We start from the raw sequence: 18,863 nt of genomic DNA, 5'->3' as shown, positions 1-18,863 counted from the left end.
TGCCGGGACCGTGCTCGTGCCCACCCCCCATACCGCACTCGCCACCCTCAGCCCCACAGGGAAATCCCGTGCATGGGCCACCCCCTCCCCATTTCCATCCCATGGCCAGGGGGGCCGGGCACCTCGGGATTGAAGCCCGGGGCCATATGGGGAACCAGCAGGCGACCTTCTCCCCCCCACCCCAGGCTGCCGAGGGGGCCGCGGGGAGGGGATGCCAGGAGGAAAATTCCCAGCCCGGTTGCCATGGCTTCCCATCAGGATGCGCTTGCATCATGGCCAGCCCGAGGGGCCCAGGGTGCGGGGGTCCCCACGGGGCTCAAGGCCGGGGGCTCCCCCCAGCAGCGCGGCCTGCCCGAGCGGGAGCGCGGGGGCAAGCGGGGGGGCTCCAGGCAGGCAGCGCCAGCAGATGAACACGTTTTGGAGCCGGTGACGTCTGCTCCGGCATCGCCGAGGGAGGAAAACAGGCAGCAGAGCGCGAGTCCGGCCCCGCGGAGCAGAGCAGGCTCCCTGCCCGCTCAAGCGCCGTGCCCACCATGCCCCCCCCAGGCCGGCCAGTGGGGCCGCAGGGGGCCGAGGGGCTTCGCTGAGCCCCGGCCATGGGGCCATGGCGGTGGCCGCTGCTCTGGTGCTTGCACGCGGTGCTGGTCCGCGGCACCTTCCTCACGGGGGGCCAGCGCCCGCAGGAGATACCCCCCCAGCCAGCAGGATGGTCCCCGGCCCCGTCATCCTCCTGGGCGCCCACGCCGGAGCCGGGAACGTCGGGGGACCTCGAGGGCTCGGTGGCGGCACTGGCGTTCCTGCAGACGGGCGATGCACAGCGGCTGGCCCGGGCCAACTGCAGCCGGGGCGTCACGGCGGGGGCGCCTGGCCTTGGCCCCCCCCCAGCGCTGCGTGCCGCCCTGCGTGCCGCCCCGGAGGCGCTGGCCCATGCTGCCAACTTCCTCAACATGCTCTTCCAGACCAACGACATCCGTGAAGCCAGCGTGGCCGAGGACGTGGAGTGGTACCAGGCGCTGGTCCGCAGCCTGACGGAGGGGCACCCATGGGTGCGCCGGGCGGTGCTCGCCCTCGATGCCCACCCACTGGCCGCCAAGCCCCGGCTGATGCTGCAGGCCACCAAGGGGGACAGCGAGATCCTGCTGCAGGACGTCTCCGCCGCCGCCCCCAGCCTCGGCAACCTCAGCTGGGACAACGAGTGGTTCAACGCCCTCAAGTGCCAGCGGACCCCCCTTCTCCGCAAGCGGGTGCTCAGCAATGATCTGCGCAGCATGGAGACCCCCAAATGGCAGCGGGGTGACAGCTACGTGGGGGAGCCGGGCCACGTGTGGTGGTCCCCGCCGTTCCTCGAGTGCCGGGACGGCAGGTTCCTGCCCGCCTGGGCGGTCACACTCTCCTCCGCTTTCTACGGGCTCAAGCCGGACCTCAGCCCCGAATTCAAGTAAGTGGAACCCAGCGGGGCTGGGGGGGTGGAAGGGGGCTGGGGGGGTGCCCTGTGTGCATGCTGGGGGGCTGCAAGGTGTGTGCCAGCCATCCTTGCAGCGTGCCAGCCCCCTGCCTGCGCCCCCGCGCGTGTGTGTGCGTGTGGACGTGTGTGTGTGTGCATGCACGCGTGGGTATTTGCACGTCCACAGGCACGGAGCTGCCCCCTGTACCCCCTCAGTCCCCCCCATGCTGCCCACCTCGGGCTGCCACCCCCCAAACCCCTGCCACAGCCACGCTGGGGAGTGGGTGAGCTGGGTGGGGGCCCCTCCTGGGAGCTGGGGGGGCCTCCCCGGGCTGGTGGGTCCCTCCTGCACCCCAGCACCCACCGCGGGAGGCGCTGGGGAGGGAAGGGGGCAGCCGGGTTCAGCCTCAGGGGAAACGGCCCCTTTCCAAAGGGAAGCTCCGTCCCCCTCGGAGCACCCAGGGCAGAGGGTCGGTCCCGCAGGGGCCACCCCAGCAGCTCCCGTTCCCAACCCGTTGATTAAAGCCCCTCTCCAGGGGCAGAATTCGCACCCGGGAGCTGCTGCCCCTGCCCCAGCTCCAACCTCCCCCAGGGCAGCGGTGGGGACAGCCACGCCGGGTGAGGGGTGCAGGGTGGGCACGGGGACGTCCCGTGCAGCCCCCGGGGCTGACCCCGTCCCTCTGCGCAGGGGCGTCGTGCGGGTGGACGTCGAGCTGCGGGACGTGGCCATCAACCAGTGTGCCAGCGGGCCGGGCTGGTTCGCAGACACACACCGCTGCGACCTCAACAGCACCCAGGTATCAGCCGCCGGCACCCGGCACCCTGCACCCCATCCCCGTGCGCGGCAGGGCTGGGGGTCCCCCACACCGAACCGTCCCCGTCCCCCCAGCCGGGCTGTCCCCGCCGCGTGTCCCTTGCTCCAGGCTGAGCTTTATCCTCTCCTGGCCGATCCATCTGCTTCGCTCAGCTGCTCTCGGCACCGCAGCCGAGGGGTTTATTGTGCAAATCTTCCTTCCCCACTGCCAGCGGCAGCGGGTGACCTGGCTGCTCCCTGCCCGGGCACCGCGGGGACGGCCAGGCTCCGGGGGTCGGCAGCTGATGGGCAAAGCCTCCCGACCAGCAGCCCCCAACGCCATCCGGTGGTGCCCACCCGGGCGATCCGGTGATGCCCAAATGTGTTTCAGGGCTCAGCACGACCGGCAGCATCCCCAGCCGGGACAAACCCCGCGGGTCCCCAGCTCAGGGCAGATCGGGGTCGTACCCCGAAGACAAAAAGCTGTCCCCGAGTGGGAAAGGCGTCACCGGCTCCTTCCTGCCAGTGCCCCGGGGGCGATGCCCTCTGGAGGGACGGGCTCTGCCGCCGGGCATCTCTCCAGAAAACAACAATACCCAGAAAAGCCGCCAGCCCGGCCCATTCGGGGCAGGATGCGGCCGTGGGGATTAGGGCGGCAGTGCCCTGCCTGCTGCTGCCGTCACGGCCGGGCAGGATTAGTGCGCTCTGCTGCATTAGGTGTCCATTTAGGTTTTAGGGAGGGATTTGGGGACCAGGCTTTGGCTTTTAATTCTTAAATGTTTAAGCACTGATTCCTCCTAGGCGTGGGGGACGATGCCATGGGGTCGGGTACCCGCGAGCCAGGGGCTGCTGGAGCCCTCGGTGCGGGGGGGGGGGGGGATGCGGGGCCGGGGGGAGCATACGGGGTGCGGGATGAGCCCTCGCCCTTCCGTGAGTCTCAGTCTGTCTCCTTCAGTGTGTCCCCCAGGAGAGCCGCGGCTTCGTCCTCGGGAGGTACCTGTGCCGGTGCAAGCCGGGGTTTTACAGGGCCGGCGGAGCGGCCGGCGGTGCCCGGGCAGGTGGGTGCCGTACCCGGCCCCGGGGTCCCCGTCTCGCCCTGTGGCACATGGCTACAGCAGTGGGGACCTGGGGGGGCTTTGGGAAGCCCAAGCCCTGGCAAGGAAAGCGCCGCATCCGCGATGTGGTGACCTCACCTGGCCGTCGCTCTGTCCCTAGACGTGGCGGGGGCGGACGGGGGGTCCCGGCTGGCGTGCCGGCCCTGCCGCCCCGGATGTGCCACCTGCGAGGACGATGCACCCTGCCTGATCCAGGAGGACCGGGCGCTGCGGGCAGCTGTCCTCTCCTGCCAGGCCTGCTGCATGCTGGCCGTCTTCCTCAGCATGCTCGTCTCCTACCACTTCCGACGGAGCAAGGCAAGGCGTCCCCGCGTCCTCCCCCTCCGCCCGTCACCCCCTGCCCTGCTCCCCTCCCACCCCTAAACCCCGCGGTCTCAAGGGGGCTTCTCAGGGTGCGGGGGGGATGTCACAGCAGCGGGAAGGATGTCACAGCCTGGCACGCTCGGTGGGATCTCCCTGCCCTGGCTCCATCCCCTCTGGGCGCCAGCCGAGGCTCCCGGCTGCACCCTCACGGCTCTGTCCCTGCAGAGGATCCGGGCGTCGGGAGTCATCCTGCTGGAGACCATCCTCTTCGGGTCCCTCCTCCTCTACTTCCCCGTGAGTATTCAGCCGTCACCAGGGCTGAAAACATCTGGGCTGGGGTTTAAGAGCATTTGCAGCCTGGCCGGCTGCCCCCCGGGCGAGGGCATCAGGCTGACCCCGAGCAGGACACGGGCACAACTCCACCTAATTGTTAATTCTGCTGGCACGGCCGCCAGCGGCTGCAGCGTAAACCTTCTCAGGAAACCAAATCCCTTTTCTCCCGCTAGCCGCGGGAATTAATCCCTGCCCAAATCTCCTCTCCTTCCCGCAAGAGCTGTGGCGGATGCTGCAGAGCCAAGGGGGAAGGGCGGCAGCGGGGCTGGCCCGAAAGCGGGTGATTTCCGAGTCTCCGGCATTTGCTGCCCCCCTGGCAGGGGGTATCCGGCCCCGTGCCGCCCGCCAGTCCCCCTGTCCCACCGCCCCAGGTGTTCATCCTGTACTTCAAGCCCAGCATCTTCCGCTGCATCGTCCTGCGCTGGGTGCGCGTGCTCGGCTTCGCCATCGTCTACGGCACCATCACCCTCAAGCTGTACAGGTAGCCGGGACGGGGGTGGGGGGGTCCGGGTGCTTGGGACCCCCTCAGCGGGGACCGGCTGGGGGCTCACCCCTCCGCGCCACGCAGGGTGCTGAAGGTGTTCCTGTCCCGCACGGCCCATCGGGTGCCCTACGTGTCGAGCGGGCGGGTGCTGAAGATGCTGGGGCTGATCTTGCTCCTGGTGCTGTGGTTCCTGGCAGCCTGGACCATCGGGATGCTGGAGAACGTCGACAAGAACATCCCGCTGGTGATCCGCACCCAGACCGCCCGTGGCCTCCACTTCTACATCTGCGGCCACGACCGCTGGGACTACATGATGGTGATTGGTGAGACCAGCCCCCGAGGCGTCCCGGGGGTCCCCGCGGCCCCAGGACCCCATCCCATAAATGCACCACGTGGGGTTTTCATTTCCTTGTCCGTTTAATCTGCCTGGAGCCTGCAAGTAGGGCTGGGGCGCCCGAGCTGCCTCCCACCCTCTCCTCGGAGCATCCCCGGGACTCGCCCCGGCACAGGGTACATCACCCGGTGATGCTCCGCACCGGACCCGGCTCCGACCACGGCACGTGCCGACAGCAGCCGGGGCGCTGGGCTGGATGCGGCCCGAGGCAAGGAGGTCCCGGTGGGCAGCAGCACCCACCCTGCAGCTCAGGACCCATCGGTGCCACCCAGGAAAACACGCGGACGGCAGCAGGGTGATGGGGTTGGACGCTCAGCGTCGCTCCCCTGCTCTCTCCCGCAGCCGAAATGCTGTTCCTGCTGTGGGGCAGCTTCCTGTGCTACGCCACGCGCGCCGTGCCCTCCGCCTTCCACGAGCCCCGCTACATGGGCATCGCGCTCCACAACGAGCTCCTGATCTCAGCCGCCTTCCACGTGGTCAGGTAGGACGTGGGGACGCGAGGGGGCTGGGAACCGAGATTCCCGACCCCGGCGATGCGGAGGAACCGGCGGCAGATCCCTAAAGCCTTTGGGTTCCCTGCACGGGTCCCCAGGCAGGGTGGAGGCTGCGGGGTCCGGAGGTGGGGAGGGAGCTGTGGGCACCTTGGTGGGACCCGGCACTGCCCTCCTCGCCCCTTCCAGGTTCATCATGGTCCCCTCGCTGCACCCCGACTGGACCCTGCTGCTCTTCTTTGCTCACACCCACGGCACCATCACCATGACCCTGGCGCTGCTCTTCATCCCGAAGGTAACGCTCGGCCCTAGCATTGGGGGGACGTGGGGCTGGGGTTCCCCAGCATTTCAGGGACCCCTCGGCGAGCTCGCCACTCGCCACCCCCAGTTCTTGCACGCCGGCTCGCCGCTGCGGGAGGAGATCGCGGCTGAGGTCTACGAGGACGAGCTGGACATGAGGCGCTCGGGCTCCTGCCTGAACAGCAGCATCGCGTCCGCCTGGAGCGAGCACAGTCTCGACCCCGATGACATTCGGGTGGGTGGCACACTCAGGACCTTCTTTTGACGCTAGCTATGCAGCCCCGCGCAGAGTAAGAGGTGCCTTTTGCAATCTTTCTCCTGATGCAAAGCAAAAGGGAGGGGGGGGGAGAAGGGGGTGCAGGGTGAACCGCCCCCGGCCACGGGTGGGGAAACCTGCTGCGTCCCCTGGGTCGGAGGGACGGGCAGCGCAGGGGCTTGGGGACACGGGGACAGCCCGGTCCTAGGGGCCAACCGGGGCTTTCGCGGGGCTGTCCCAGCCGCAGCCCCCGTGCGGTCCCATCGTACGTGCTCTCCTCTCTCCCTGCCGCGTCCCCCCGCCCGCGGCACCAGGAGGAGCTGAAGAAGCTTTACACGCAGCTGGAGGTGCACAAGACGCGGAGGATGGCGGCCAACAACCCCCACCTCCCCAAGAAGCGCAGCTCCCGTCGCAGCCTGGGCCGCTCCATCGTGCGCCGCGTCGCCGAGCTGCCCGAGGCCGTGGCACGCCGGAGCAGCGGCGGGGAGCGGGTGGGCACCCTGGCACGCCGCGGCTCCTCGGCCAAGCGACTCCCTGATGCCGTCGGCACCAGCCTGCGGATGAGGGATGACGGCTCCCGGCGCCGCGCCGCAACCCTGCGCAAATCCCACAGCACCGAGAGCCCCGTGCGGGAGCCCCGGAGAGGCTCACCCACCCCCAGGGAGCCTGCGCCGGGGAGGAAGACGATGGCGGCGGCGGCCTCGGAGCCATCTGACAGCGAATCCCTTGATGCCGCCCCACTCGTGTGCAAGTCGGCCAGCGCCCACAACCTGGCAGGGCACGGGCAGCCCCCCTTGCCCCACGCAGCCCCCTTGCAGAAGTCGCTCAGCATCGTGGTCGGTGCACGGGAAGAGGCCCTGCTCGCCGCCCGCCGAGCCGCGCGGGAGAAGCAGCACACCAACCGGCACGCGTTCGCCCCATCCTCGGAGCACCCCACAGGCCAGGGACCCCCCAAGAAAGCCGGGAGACCCCAAAGCCCCAGCGCGGCCGATGCCCTCCTGCCAGATGGCTCCAGCCCCGCCGAGGGGTGCTCCCAGGAGGACACGTCCCCCCCGGGCGATGGCAAGGTGCAGAAACACGTCACTTACGCTCCCATCAAGAGCATCAGCATCGACAGCTCCCGCGTCCCGGGGCGGGTGCGGGTGGCCGTGAGGAGGACCCCACCACCACCCCCTGTCCGCTACCAGAGCCTGGTGCAGCGTGCGGCGCCAGCCGGGGACAGCCCGGAGCCAGTGGAGCCCCCGGCACAGGCGGGAAAGCCGGAGGGGACACCGGCGGGGACAGCAGAGGAAGATTTGGGGCGTGCATCCCCCCCGGCAGGGAGGGGCAGGCTGCTGACCGCAGTCTCCATCCCGGCGCAGGTCTGTCCCTGGGAGCTGGTCCAGGAGGAGATCCTGAGCCAGAAGCAAAAAGCCCCTGAAGCAGCAGACTCAGGGACCCCCGGTGACGCAGCGGCCACCCCCCCGAGCCTGAAGCCATCCTCCCAGAAGACTTCCCTCCGGGGCCTGGGACTCGCCCTCAAAGCCTTCAACCGCTCCAGGGGGAAAAGCATCCTGAAGGGCAAGAGAGAGGGCGAGGGGAGCCTCGGGAAGAGGGGGCACGAGCGGGAGGGGGGCAGCAGGAGGGAGAGGACCAGCCTGGCAGAGGCATCGGCCACGTCCCTCGGGGGGATCGGCCAAGACCCCACCGCCAAAAGCCTCGAGTGGGGCAGGCAGAGGCCCGGCAGCGAGCCCACTGCCCACCCGTGGCAGGGGGAGACGGTCCCCTGCCAGCACAACAACAACGCCGGCACGGCCTGGGAAGCCGCAGGCGGGGGGTACGGCCGGGAAGAGGCAGAAGGACAGCGGGACAGCCCAGCCCCGGGGACAGGCAACGGCGAGAAACTGGCAGAGGAGCCCAGTGCTCCCCGGGGGGACACGGATGGTGGTGGGGGCCCAGAGCCACCTTCAGGGGTGCACGGGATCCCACCCAGTGTCAGCCACCAAGAAGGAGCTGAACATCCCCGTGAAAGCCCCGTGGTGGCCAGCAGCGGAAAAGCAGAGACACGTCCCCAGCGAGGGGCCGAGGCTCCCACAGCAGAGCCGGGGAAGGATGCTCCCACGGCTGTGGCGAGGCTGATGGCACCGAAGGAAGAGGTGGCCGGGCTGGCCGAAGGGCTGGAGGGGGGCAGCAGGTCCATCCGCCCCCAGGACCGCACGGAGATGGAGCAGCCACGTGCAAAACCTGTCGCCGGCAGCCCCCACCCGTCCACCCCCGGTGCGTGGAGAGCGGCTGCCGAGAAGCCGGGGGCTGAGGTTTGTCCCTGGGGAGCCCCGGGTGTCCCAGGAGGAAGAGGAGCCTTGCTGCGCCAGGAGGCGATTGCTTCCCATGAGGACAGCGGGGTCCCACCGGGTGGGGAGAGCCCGGCCAAGGCACCGGAGAAGGGGGGCAGCCAGCCCGAGCCCCTCGGCCCCAGCGCCGAAAAGGTCCCTGCAAAGAGCCGGAGCACGGAGGTGGCCCCAGCTACAGCGGGGAAAGCCAGCAGCGCAGCAGGCAGGCGGGCAGAGGTCTGTCCTGGGGAAACCCAGGCAGATTCCAGCATCAAAATAGAAATTTGCCCCTGGGAGGGGAGCGGGGGCGAGTGCTGGGAGCCAGGCAGAGCCGTGGGGAAGGGCAGCAGCGAGGGGGATCCCGGCCGTCCCGGGAAAGAACCAGGCACGGAAAAACCACCAGCAAAAACCCCAGAGCTGCTCAAAGCAGAGACAGCGGGCAGGGCGGAGGGGAGGACGGCCGAGGTTTGTGCGTGGGAGATCGGGGAAGGAGGAAGGACCGTGAGAGCAGAAATCTGCCCCTGGGACGTGGAGGGGGCTCCGCCGGAGCAAGAGAGGCGGGAGGGAGAGAGGAGGCGGCTGGCCAAGTGGGTCAGGAGCATCAGACCGAAGTCGCTGGGTTTGCTGAGAGCACAGGAGAGCGGGACCAGCCCGCGAGCGCCCGGCTGGTCCTGGGGCAGCACCGGCAGCGAGGGACCCCCACCAAAACCTGCTCCCAGCAGCCCTGAGCTGCCAGAAGCGACCTTGAGGAGCCCAGCGAGCACACGGGCTTCAGTTTGTCCCTGGGAAGCGGCTGGAGCCGACAGCGATGCAGAAGTTGTTTGCCCTGGGGAAAGGGGAACGGCCTCATCCGATGCAGGAAAATTAGATGACGGTGAAGTTTCCCAAGTGCAAAACGGGATTTCCCCGCAGAGGGCAGCCCCGAGGGGCGCAGGAGAGACGGCTCCGGCTGCAGCCAAGGGGAGCGGCCAGCGAGGATCCCCCAGCCCCAGGGAACATGTGGAGCAGCTCGGCACAGGGCTTGCAGCAGAACACCCGGCTCTGCCCAAAACGTCATCTAAGCAAGCAGGAATCATCGATAGCAAAAAGGCCGACGTTTGTCCATGGGAAGTGGAGGATCAGCCGCTTCCTAAAACAGAAATCTGCCCTTGGGAAGAGCCTGCAGCTCCATCGGGGAAGGAGAGAAGGAGTCAGGACACATGCGGGACTTCCAAAGGGGAAAACAAACCAGGATCTGGAGGACTTGAAGATATCAAAGCCAAGCTGGCAGAGATGGGTGGCCATCAGCCAGAGCGCAGGGACACCGGGATCTTTGCAAAGCTCATTAGGAAAAGCCTGGAGTGCTCAAAAGCAGAGTCCAAAAAATCTCAGAGCGTGGAGAGCACAAAGGCTGAGGTCTGTCCCTGGGAGAGCCTGGGCACGGAGCAGCCCCCAGAACAACCCCGTGCCAGGAGCCCGGCGCTGCCCAAATCACCTTCCAAGAAATCCCAGAGCGCGGAGAGCCTGAAGGCAGAGGTCTGTCCTTGGGAGGCTCCAGAGGTCAAACCCACCGATAAAGCAGAAATCTGCCCCTGGGAGGTGGCTGCAGCTCCCTCCGATCAGCCGAAGGCAAAGCAGGGTCCTCGGGGGGCTGCAAAGGGGGACAAGCACATCACGCGCCAGGCGGCGTTGGCCAGCCCGGTGAGATCCCTGGAGAAGGGCAGCAGCAAGCGAGAGGCCGTCTGTCCCTGGGAGAGCCTGGGCACGGAGCAGCCCCCAGAACAACCCCGTGCCGGGAGCCCGGCGCTGCCCAAATCGCCTTCACGGAAATCCCAGAGCACGGAGAGCCTGAAGGCAGAGGTCTGTCCTTGGGAGGCTCCGGAGGTCGAGTCCACCAACAAAGCAGAAATCTGCCCCTGGGAGGTGGCTGCTCCACCATCAAGTAAAGAGAAACCAAGACCGGACAAAGATGGTCTGACCATGGCGAGCAGAAGCCCTTCCACAAGTCAAGGTCTCTGCAAAGAGATTGGAGACACAAAGTCTGCAAAGAAGGAGAAAGCAAGCAGAGACCGTGAGTCCATCTGTCCCTGGGAGAGCACGGACACAGGGGGCCCCTCCATGGGGTACGGCACAAGGAGTGCAGAGCTGCTGAAAGCCACGGCCAAGAACGTGGTGACCATAGGGAGCACAAAGGCTGAGGTCTGTCCCTGGGAGAGCCTGGGCACGGAGCAGCCCCCAGAACAACCTCGTGCCACGAGCCCAGTGCTGCCCAAATCACCTTCAAAGAAATCCCAGAGCACAGAGAGCCTGAAGGCAGAGGTCTGTCCTTGGGAGCTCGAACCCACCGATAAAGCAGAAATCTGCCCCTGGGAGGTGGCTGCAGCTCTGCTGGAGAAGGGAGCAGCCCTGGGTAAGACGAGCCTCCCACCGAGAAAAGCAGGTTCCCCCAAAGCACTGGAGAAGGGGAGCAGCGAGCGTGAGGCCATCTGCCCCTGGGAGAGCCTGGGCACCGAGGAGCCCTCCCTGAAGACTGCAGTGGGGAAAGAGCTGTCCAAGAAGTCCGACAGCACGGAGAGCAGGAGATCCGCTATTTGCCCCTGGGAAGCAGCAGAGCCCACCGGCTTGGAGAAGGAAAGCTTCAAACCAGGCGTGCACCCACCGGGAGCTGGCAGAGCATCCCCCACGAGGACGGGAAAGCCAAAGCCGGAGGCAGGAGCCAGCGCCGTGTCTCCAGCAGCCCTGCTGAAAACATCCAAGGGCAGATCTGACGGCGACGCTGAGCACAAGCCCCTGTGCCGCATCCTGCCGGGCATCCAGCCCCCGCGGGGTCCCGGGGCAGAGCCTGGGGGAGCAAGCACGGCTCCCGCAGCAGGCAGCAGCCCCAGCCCAGGCACCAGCAGAGCCGAGGTTTGTCCCTGGGAAACAGAAGCAGCTCCACCAGCATCTGACAAGACCAGCACAGACGCAAGGAAAACCTCTGAGGTGTGTCCGGGGGATGTGGAGAGCGTGGATCCCAACCCGACCCTCGGCGGGGAGGGCAGAGCCGGGGGGAGCCCCCAGGACAGAGGCAGGGGTGCGGGTGAAACTAAACCCGACGTCTGCCCCTGGGACCACGAGTAGCTCCCTCCGTCCGGCCGCCAGCTGGGTGCAGACACGGATTTCACGAACGGAACATCTCGAGCTGAAGGCTGCTGCCTACCTGCACCTCCCGGACGGGCACAGAAGCGTCCACCAAAGCCAACGGCACGGCCAACGGCTCCGGAGGCGGCCATCAGCCAGCCAGGCTTGGGGACCAGTGCAGCGAGGGGACAGTTAACATCTCCTGCCTTCATCGAAGCACTCGAGCCCGACAGCAGCCCGCCAACGCCGCCCATCGTTTACCCAGCGCTGGGTCCCCTGGGTCCGAGCACCTGAATACGGTAAAACACCCGTGGGTGCCAGCCTCGCTCGCTTCCACCGAGGCAGCGGACACAAAGCTGCGGCTGGCCAGCTAGAGACGCTCGCCCACAAGCTCTCCAGCAGCTGAACGTCCTCCTGCCCCGTCGCGGGGAGGTTTGTGCCTCCGGCACAGCGAGGAACAGCTTGCCTGGCACCCCGAAACACGCAGCCTCAGCAAGACGGACGCTGAAACGAGGGGAGAGGCAAACCACGGGCAGCAACGATGCAGCTGGGAGGAAAACAGCGTTCCAGAGCTCCTGCAGCCCGGCCGATCTCCCCCAGCGCTGCTGTCGCCTCCATTTTAGGCCAGGGTGGTTTCCATAAGCACTGCTGGGACCAGGCAGGTTCTGAAGCCTGGGAGAAGGAGCTGCTGTTCCCAGCCAGCCCCACGACACATTTTGCTTCCTTGACACAAAGTCATTTATTTTTAATCGTCCTCTGAAGTCCCCGAGCCAGCCACAGGCCTTCCACGCATGCCAAGCAAACCTTTCTGCTCCGTTCCGGTCCAGCGACGCCAGCCCAGTGCTCGAACGTCGCGCTTGGCGATGCCCACCACCATCTCCGTTCCCAGATGCCTTCGCCCATCGCTCACCCTGGGAGGAATAAAACCAACCTTCAGGCCACCCCGCCGCTCTGCTTTTAGAAACCTCCGCGTCCGCGAAGGCTGAGATGGCTTTTCCTGCTTCTAACCTCCTCTCTAACTTCACGGCACTGCTACGCTTCTAATTCTTGCAGCAACTCAGCTGTAAAGGCGTTTGTCTTAACTAACAATGCCGCTAACTTTTCAAAGCACTTTGTCGTGACTGGTTTCTTCTTCACCCGTACTGTGTGTGCACGTGTGTACGTTCACCAGGTGTGCAAACACGCCTTCCCATCACAGGAGAGGGGTTTTTTCCCCATCGACACTAGCAAGCCTTCACTTTTACAGCCCATCTGTAGAAGCGCTGGATGCCTTTTGTCATCCCCCGTTTCAACGTCTCCCTGCATTGGCAAGACCCATTCCTTTGGGGCAGAGATGAAAAGACTCCTGTGTGACAGAGAAGATGCTGAGAGCACGGAGGCACTACGATCTCTAGGTCAGATCTACGATCCCTAGATCATCAGACGGGGCTCCCGGGTTTACCATTACTCCAGCCCACCGCCCACAAATGCACAAGGGAAGGGACACGGCCAAAAACACAGGGAGAAGCCGCAGGGTCAGAAAAGCAGCAGCTGGAACCAACAAAGCCTCCAGCCTCCCAGATTTGTCCCTCTGCTCCACTTAGATGGAAGGAAATAAAAAAAAAAAACCCTCCAGAGACAGCAGAAGCGAAGGTTTCGGGTCTCTGATCTCCACGCCAGGCTCAGGGCTCGTCCTGCCGTCCCTTTGTCGTTTGCTTCACGTTGCTGTAGCGTGCTGTCCGTGGTCTTCAGCGCTGAACGTCAAACGATCATCCGGTTGTGTAAGCAAGTGTACATACAGAAAATAAAAAGTATTATCTACAGAGCGCGCACTTAGTGGCTGATTTATGGGGTGTGGGTAAGGTACTAAATACGCTCGAGGAAGAGGTACAACAGAGAGCAGCAAGGCTGTGAAGGAAGCCCAGGAACAGAAGTGGTTTGCTTGCAGAGGTTTGAATTTTGACAAAGGAGATGAGGAGCCACGTACTGCTAGACCAGAAGGAAAGGCCATTCTCCCAGAAAAGCCAGAAAACACGCTCTCTTCCTTCAGAGCCAGAGCTGAAGAACCTTGTCTGTAGGTCTCAGTTGAGGAGTCACGTCCATACCTGCTTGTACGCTGCCTGAGTCACACCAGACACAAACCAGGCAGCTCACACTAATTTATTTTAGGATCTAGCCCAGCTCGCATACGCTGGAGCACTGAATCTCTCTTCAGCTCATGAATGAAGCATAGGCAGACGCCTCAATATAGTAGGTTCTTTCAGGAAAGGCAGACAGATTGTGACACCCCTTCGATTTCCGAAAAGATGAAAGGGATTCCATCGCTGGCTCCTCTCCTAACAGAGCATAAAGATGATATTCTGCCCTTTCAAAATAACATCATTCACAGGAAACACTGAACAACTCTGTAAGTATAAAGAGCCATAACTCTTTCACTGCATACTCTGTAAAATGTCTTTCAAGGAAGAAGAAAAAATGCACTTCACTCTCAGAAACTCTGGAAAATGGCCAAGTTAAAAAGCAAGACAAGGTTGAAAAAGAAAAATGTTTTGTTGTTTGATGACTAGTGAATATTTTGCTCTAGCAGCAAATGGAACTTATCTCAGCAAAGCAGAGCAAGAAGAGATTAACGGAGCGCACTGGTTTACTCCCAGCCACAGAAAGTGTTTTCCTCACCTACACAGCCCGCAAAACCAGGGGACCTGATGCGGATGTCATCACGTCCACAGGATGGTGCCAGCCACTCACTAACAACACCCTGTCGCTGAATTCATCAGCGTCTGTAACAAACGCACCAAAACCCATCAGTTCTGAGAAACGCTGCCGTTCAAGAAGACACTGGTTGATGCAAACGCTGACCTTAGGAGTCAAAAAATTTTATTAAATTACCAGCGCTGCGCTGCAGCCCCTTTGGGAAGCTTGGCCACTAACAGGCTCCCACTCAGGAGTCCACCTGCAGCACCCACCCAGCAGAATCTGTTTTGAAGTGTGCTTGCCGCTCTTCCCTGTTTTCTGTTAAAAAAAAGAAGCCTGGGAATCAGTACAGAGAGGGAGAGAGGATGGGAAAAGAAAAGGTCAACGTCTATTGCTGCAAGTTTTAATGAAAGCCCACCAGGTCTATGATATTTCCCAAATATCCCACATCTGGACAGACTTCTGCTGCCAAGGGCTCTCACGATGCAAGTTCAGGACAGAGGTTAGCCTAGGGAGCAGTCCTGAAGAGAACAGACTTCTCATCTTCACAGAAACACAGAGAGCGCTAAACTGCAGCACATTAAGTCTACTTGGACAGAGTAAAGCTCTTCTTAGAGCGCATCAGAATCCTCCTCCCAGTCCCCTCTTGCTCCTTTAAAGACAAGTTCTTAGTGACCAGAGTCCGTTTGTGAAGCTGCTTTGTTGACTGCTCACTGGAAAGGCACGGCCATATCTTCCACAGACATTCTCCACTTCCTCCCTCCAGGGTTATTCGCACTGCTGTCTGTACAGGCTCTGGAACTTCCTACTTTGTTTCTTCGTACTCCTGTGAGGGATCCAAGGTTGGGCCAGGAATCATCACGGTCTGAAAAAGCAAGGAAAAAAAAATCAGCACAATGAAGAGCAGCTCTGAACTGCTGGAACAGGAATTGTTCATGATACAGAGCGTGAGAAAGGGTGGGCAGGGGGTTCTGGCAAGGCAAAGGCCGTGCACAGGACGATGACCAGATGGCAGCAGCACAGGGGAGGACGCAGAGGGGGAAGGGGATGCCATGCCTTGTACTACGCTAGAGTCCTCACCTCCTTCCTCTCTAGGACCTGTTTTTAGTAACACAGGAAGACAGAGCACCTGCATCGCTGTGCGGGCTATGCAGAGGGAGCAGTAACCCCCTAAATTATCACATACGTGTCAAGTGCCAGCAGCCTCCTACTACAGCTTCCAGGTGCCAGAGGCTGATAATCCCACGTTAATAAATAGGTCTGCTTGCCGATGAACGTACCACCTTCCCATTACGGGAAGTTCAACTTTGGTTTTGTCCAGAATTAACTAGGAACCTACGTTTCACAGGCATGGGTCATGCTGGTGCCTTCTCCTGGTGGCATTACCTTAACAATGGGGTCCTTCGGTGGAGCCCACTCTGGAACGATCTTGCCGTGCATCCTCCACGTGCCATATGGGTTCACCAAGTACCTCTCAAATACGACGTACTCCAAAACGTCCTTGGGCACCTGCTCCCCGCCATACATCAGCCGCCCAAAGCGGTCATAGATTGCCAGAATCTGTAAACAGAGCCGAGAAACTGATGCTGGGCTGGCAGCAGGTTGGAGTCAGTTGGGAAACGCAAGGAGCACAAGGGGATGTACCTGTCGCGTGTGCATGCGCACTGTCACCTGGCCGTACAGGTTGCCTCGATTCATAATGCTGTCGCATCGAACATGAACCACTCTTGGAGGCTCCAGCGACTCCACGAAACTCCACCGGATGGTCTTGTACCTGTTCCCACGGACCATCTCCTATAAAGGAAAAAAAAAAGCACCAACTTAATTAGGATGTGAATTGAATGGCAAGCAAAGTACTATATACAACAAAGCATTTATTCATTAGCTACTACTTAGACTTGTGCTTCCCCTCCCAGCTCTGTCTTTACCCTATCCAGAAAAAAAATGAGACAGATGATCAGGTGTAGAGAGCTTTAAAGACCATGGAAGAGATCAAGGACACACTACATCCAGATAAACACTTACTGGGTAGCAGCGCTCTGTCACCAGGGAGTGAAGTTTCTGCTTGTTAAAACTGCAAGTAAAACACACCCAGTTACTTGAACACACATAGTGAGTGTAAAGAGGCTCACTCACAAATTCCTCCCTCCCCAGAAGACACACAATCTAATGGCAAAATAGAAAAAAGCGAAATTCTCAGCTGTGATCTCAGCACGCAATCAGAACATGAATGCAAGTTAGTTGACGAGACTTCAGGGAAAGACGCAACATCCTTTGGAAGCCAGTTGTGACCTAAATGTTTTATTGATGTTTGGAATCGTAACCAAGAATGATGCAGTTTTGAAATCCTTTCTATTACTGGAAAGTGGAGCAAGCCAGTGGAGTATCGTTTCACATCCAAACAATTCCCTGCAGCATGATTCTGAACAGCACCAACCACCCCCTCATCTGCTGATCACACTGGTGGTGCAACAGCTCATCTCCTTTGCGGGTCAGGTCAAGATGAATTTTCTGCAACCTGCTTTTCATTATCAAAAGCAAGTGGGTACTAACCAAACCACCAACGCTCTACTCTTCACAGAGATGGGGGCAAAAAAAGATAAAGTACTTGTTGCAGATGAGGTACGAGGATTAGAAAGACGAGGTAGAAGAACAGAGGGTATAAGCAAAGAGAAGCAGGTCCCACATAACACCAGTCACAGAATGGGTCTTACTTTGCCAGGCAATTGTGAGCTTCAATAAATATCTCCTGCGCCTTCTCTGGGAAGGTTTTAGTGCTGAAATCCGGATCGTGATCTTTTACCTTTCGCAGACTGAAAAGACAAGAAAAGGTCTACGGTAAGTAAAGAACGACTTGGAAGTGCCTCACGTGTTTCAGAGGATGACAGTGATCTTACCCAGTACAAGCCCAGTTTTTACCAGGGAACAACTGGGAACTGGAGACTCCCCACTGAGACATTACCTCTAGGTGCTCATAAGACAATCTTACTGCTGCAAACCCAAAGAATCCTCAAAAAAATGAGTGCACACTGCATCCATTCACACCAGGATAGAGGCCTTGTGTTCACACCAGGGACTCCTGGTTAAGTTGTACAATACCAACAACGGAAGAAACGGGTAGAAAACAAAACGCACCATCTCACCACTGCAAGACAGAAGCAAGCAAAACTTGTGCACCGCAGATTAATCAAAAAGGAGGAACGTACGCTAGTTGGGAGGCGGCAGTCTGCTTCAGCTTCTCCATCTTTTGCTTCAGCCCATCTTTGGATAGGGAAGTCAAGCGGGCATCGCCCTCAGGAGGGACGTAAGGGTCTATAATATCAGCTGCAGGACAGAAAAGAAAGGCCAGGAGGAGGCTCAAAAAAACAGCAAAATGAAGGAAACAAAGAGGCAGCACCCTGGCTTCCAGTGGCTGGAGAAGCAGGATTCCGCCCTGATAACATTTGTAAAATGAATTATGAGAACACAGAGAATTGCTAGTCTAACACAGCTTGTCAGCAGCGACAGGAGCCTGCTCTCTGCTCTCCTCTTCCACACAGCCCCAGGATAGGAGCGGCAGCCACATTCGACAGCAGGGAACTTGACCTCCCTGGCTATTCCTTGTCCCTAGGTACGAAGGGGCCAAGAGCCTGACACACCTCTGAGGTAAAGCGGGGCAGCTGCTATCCCGCACCAGGAGGCAGAATGCCTAATTCAGTGACACTCTCTGTCAGCACGGTCACGCCGCTTAGGCTAACTGCTCCATGCTGCTACTTTGTATTAGTTTTGCCCTTGAGAAGAGAACAAAGCAGGCTTTCTACCACCTGTGCAAGCCAAGTAGAAAGTCCGTTCTATACGTTGATCGGGAAACACTGCCCCTGAAGACTTGAGTCTCTTCTCCTTCTCTTCAGGGGACAGCTCTCTGGCCCATTCGGGGACAGAAAACCTCTTCTTTGTTCTCACTGGGACAACAAGACAGGCTGGAGCCGCTCCGGCAGGACGGAGCACGGACGCAGTCTAAGGAGGAGAAATAACAAAGCCATAGAGCTAGCCCAACGGCCAAGAAAACACCCCCAACACGTAGATTTATTTCCCTTCACACCTCCCAAACACAGAGCAGCTGCAAACACACCCAACACCACTACTTGTACCCCGCCTTGTCCCGCGGCCCTCCCCATCTGCCCTCGGCCCTGACTCCCCACATCCCTTCATCCGGTGGCTCCTCAGTCTCCCCGTGGCTCCGCGGCCCCTCAGCCCGTTCCCCTCTGTCCCTCCCGCCAGGCCCCACCTGCCAGCGCACCCGCAGGCCCAGCCGGCCCAAGCCCGCCTTCATGGCGGCCGCCATCTTCCCGCCGCGCAGCACGCCGGGACGTGGGCGGGATCGAGGTGGGGAAGGGGCGGGGCCGAAGGGGGCCGCGCGCGGAGGGGGCGGGGCTCGGCGGGAACCCGCGCGGCGGCGGCGAGTGGAAAATTCCATCGGCTGCGGGGGAGGGGCGGGGGCTGGGGGAGGCTCCGCCCCGAGCGCGCGGCGGGGGGATGCGGGGGCTGGTGCAGGGGGGGGGGGGGGGGGGTCCGGCAGGCTGCTCCGGAGGCGGCCCCGGTGCACCGGGAGAGGGGCTGCGGGGACCCCCCCCGCCACGTGCGACAGGCGAGGGACCCCCTCCCCACGCACCGCCCCACGCAGGGGGTGCCGGGGCTGTCGGATCCCCCCAGAGCCGCCCCCCCCCGGCCTCTCGGGGGACCCGTGCACCCCCCCGGCCCCAGCAGCTCGGCTCGGGGCGCAGCAGCATTTCGGATCGCTGCAACGCTCGGGATTGCCGGGGGGGGGGGGGGGCGGGGGGTGCCAGGAGCCAGGGTCCCTCCCCCCCGCGTGTCCTGCCGGGGTGCAGC

The 18,863-nt window shown here is 62.0% G+C and overlaps 2 protein-coding genes across 3 annotated transcripts; one reads left to right on the top strand and one right to left on the bottom strand.

Moving 5' to 3' along the window:
* The first annotated feature begins 318 nt into the window (after positions 1–318).
* On the top strand, positions 319–13,086 carry GPR179 (G protein-coupled receptor 179). The gene is made up of 11 exons (XM_054801860.1): positions 319–1,438; positions 2,133–2,241; positions 3,193–3,295; positions 3,453–3,649; positions 3,881–3,949; positions 4,360–4,469; positions 4,557–4,795; positions 5,209–5,347; positions 5,547–5,652; positions 5,746–5,892; positions 6,228–13,086. The coding sequence occupies exons 1-11, from the start codon at positions 597–599 to the stop codon at positions 11,319–11,321; spliced, it is 7,155 nt and encodes a 2,384-aa protein (XP_054657835.1). The 5' UTR covers positions 319–596; the 3' UTR covers positions 11,322–13,086.
* A 1,067-nt stretch (positions 13,087–14,153) lies between these two features.
* On the bottom strand, positions 14,154–18,376 carry MRPL45 (mitochondrial ribosomal protein L45). 2 transcript variants are annotated; one of them, XM_054801862.1, is made up of 8 exons: positions 18,274–18,376; positions 17,798–17,990; positions 17,201–17,318; positions 16,709–16,807; positions 16,020–16,068; positions 15,639–15,788; positions 15,381–15,554; positions 14,154–14,859 (listed from the first exon to the last, which is right to left on the bottom strand). In XM_054801862.1, exons 1-8 carry the CDS (start codon positions 18,316–18,318, stop codon positions 14,800–14,802), a joined length of 888 nt encoding a protein of 295 aa, XP_054657837.1. In that variant the 5' UTR covers positions 18,319–18,376; the 3' UTR covers positions 14,154–14,799. The 2 variants fall into 2 exon arrangements, with proteins under 2 accessions (XP_054657837.1, XP_054657836.1); XM_054801861.1 differs by having other exon boundaries at positions 18,262–18,353.
* Positions 18,377–18,863: the final 487 nt, after the last annotated feature.

The sequence above is a fragment of the Grus americana genome, chromosome 22 (genome assembly GCF_028858705.1).
Source record: "Grus americana isolate bGruAme1 chromosome 22, bGruAme1.mat, whole genome shotgun sequence".
Taxonomy (NCBI): domain Eukaryota; kingdom Metazoa; phylum Chordata; class Aves; order Gruiformes; family Gruidae; genus Grus; species Grus americana.
This window is presented reverse-complemented; position numbering and strand designations above follow the sequence as displayed.

Bases quoted from the DNA above. Each gene is read 5' to 3' on its own strand.
- GPR179 (XM_054801860.1), top strand. From the start codon at position 597: ATGGGGCCATGGCGGTGGCCGCTGCTCTGGTGCTTGCACGCGGTGCTG. The intron at 4,470-4,556 runs GTAGCCGGGACG...CGCGCCACGCAG, and splicing joins ATCACCCTCAAGCTGTACAG to GGTGCTGAAGGTGTTCCTGT. The intron at 5,348-5,546 runs GTAGGACGTGGG...CGCCCCTTCCAG, and splicing joins GCCGCCTTCCACGTGGTCAG to GTTCATCATGGTCCCCTCGC.
- MRPL45 (XM_054801861.1), bottom strand. From the start codon at position 18,318: ATGGCGGCCGCCATGAAGGCGGGCTTGGGCCGGCTGGGCCTGCGGGTG. The intron at 17,319-17,797 runs GTGGTAGAAAGC...TCTGTCCTGCAG, and splicing joins TTTCTACTTGGCTTGCACAG to CTGATATTATAGACCCTTAC. The intron at 14,860-15,380 runs GTAATGCCACCA...TTGCTTTTTCAG, and splicing joins CGAAGGACCCCATTGTTAAG to ACCGTGATGATTCCTGGCCC.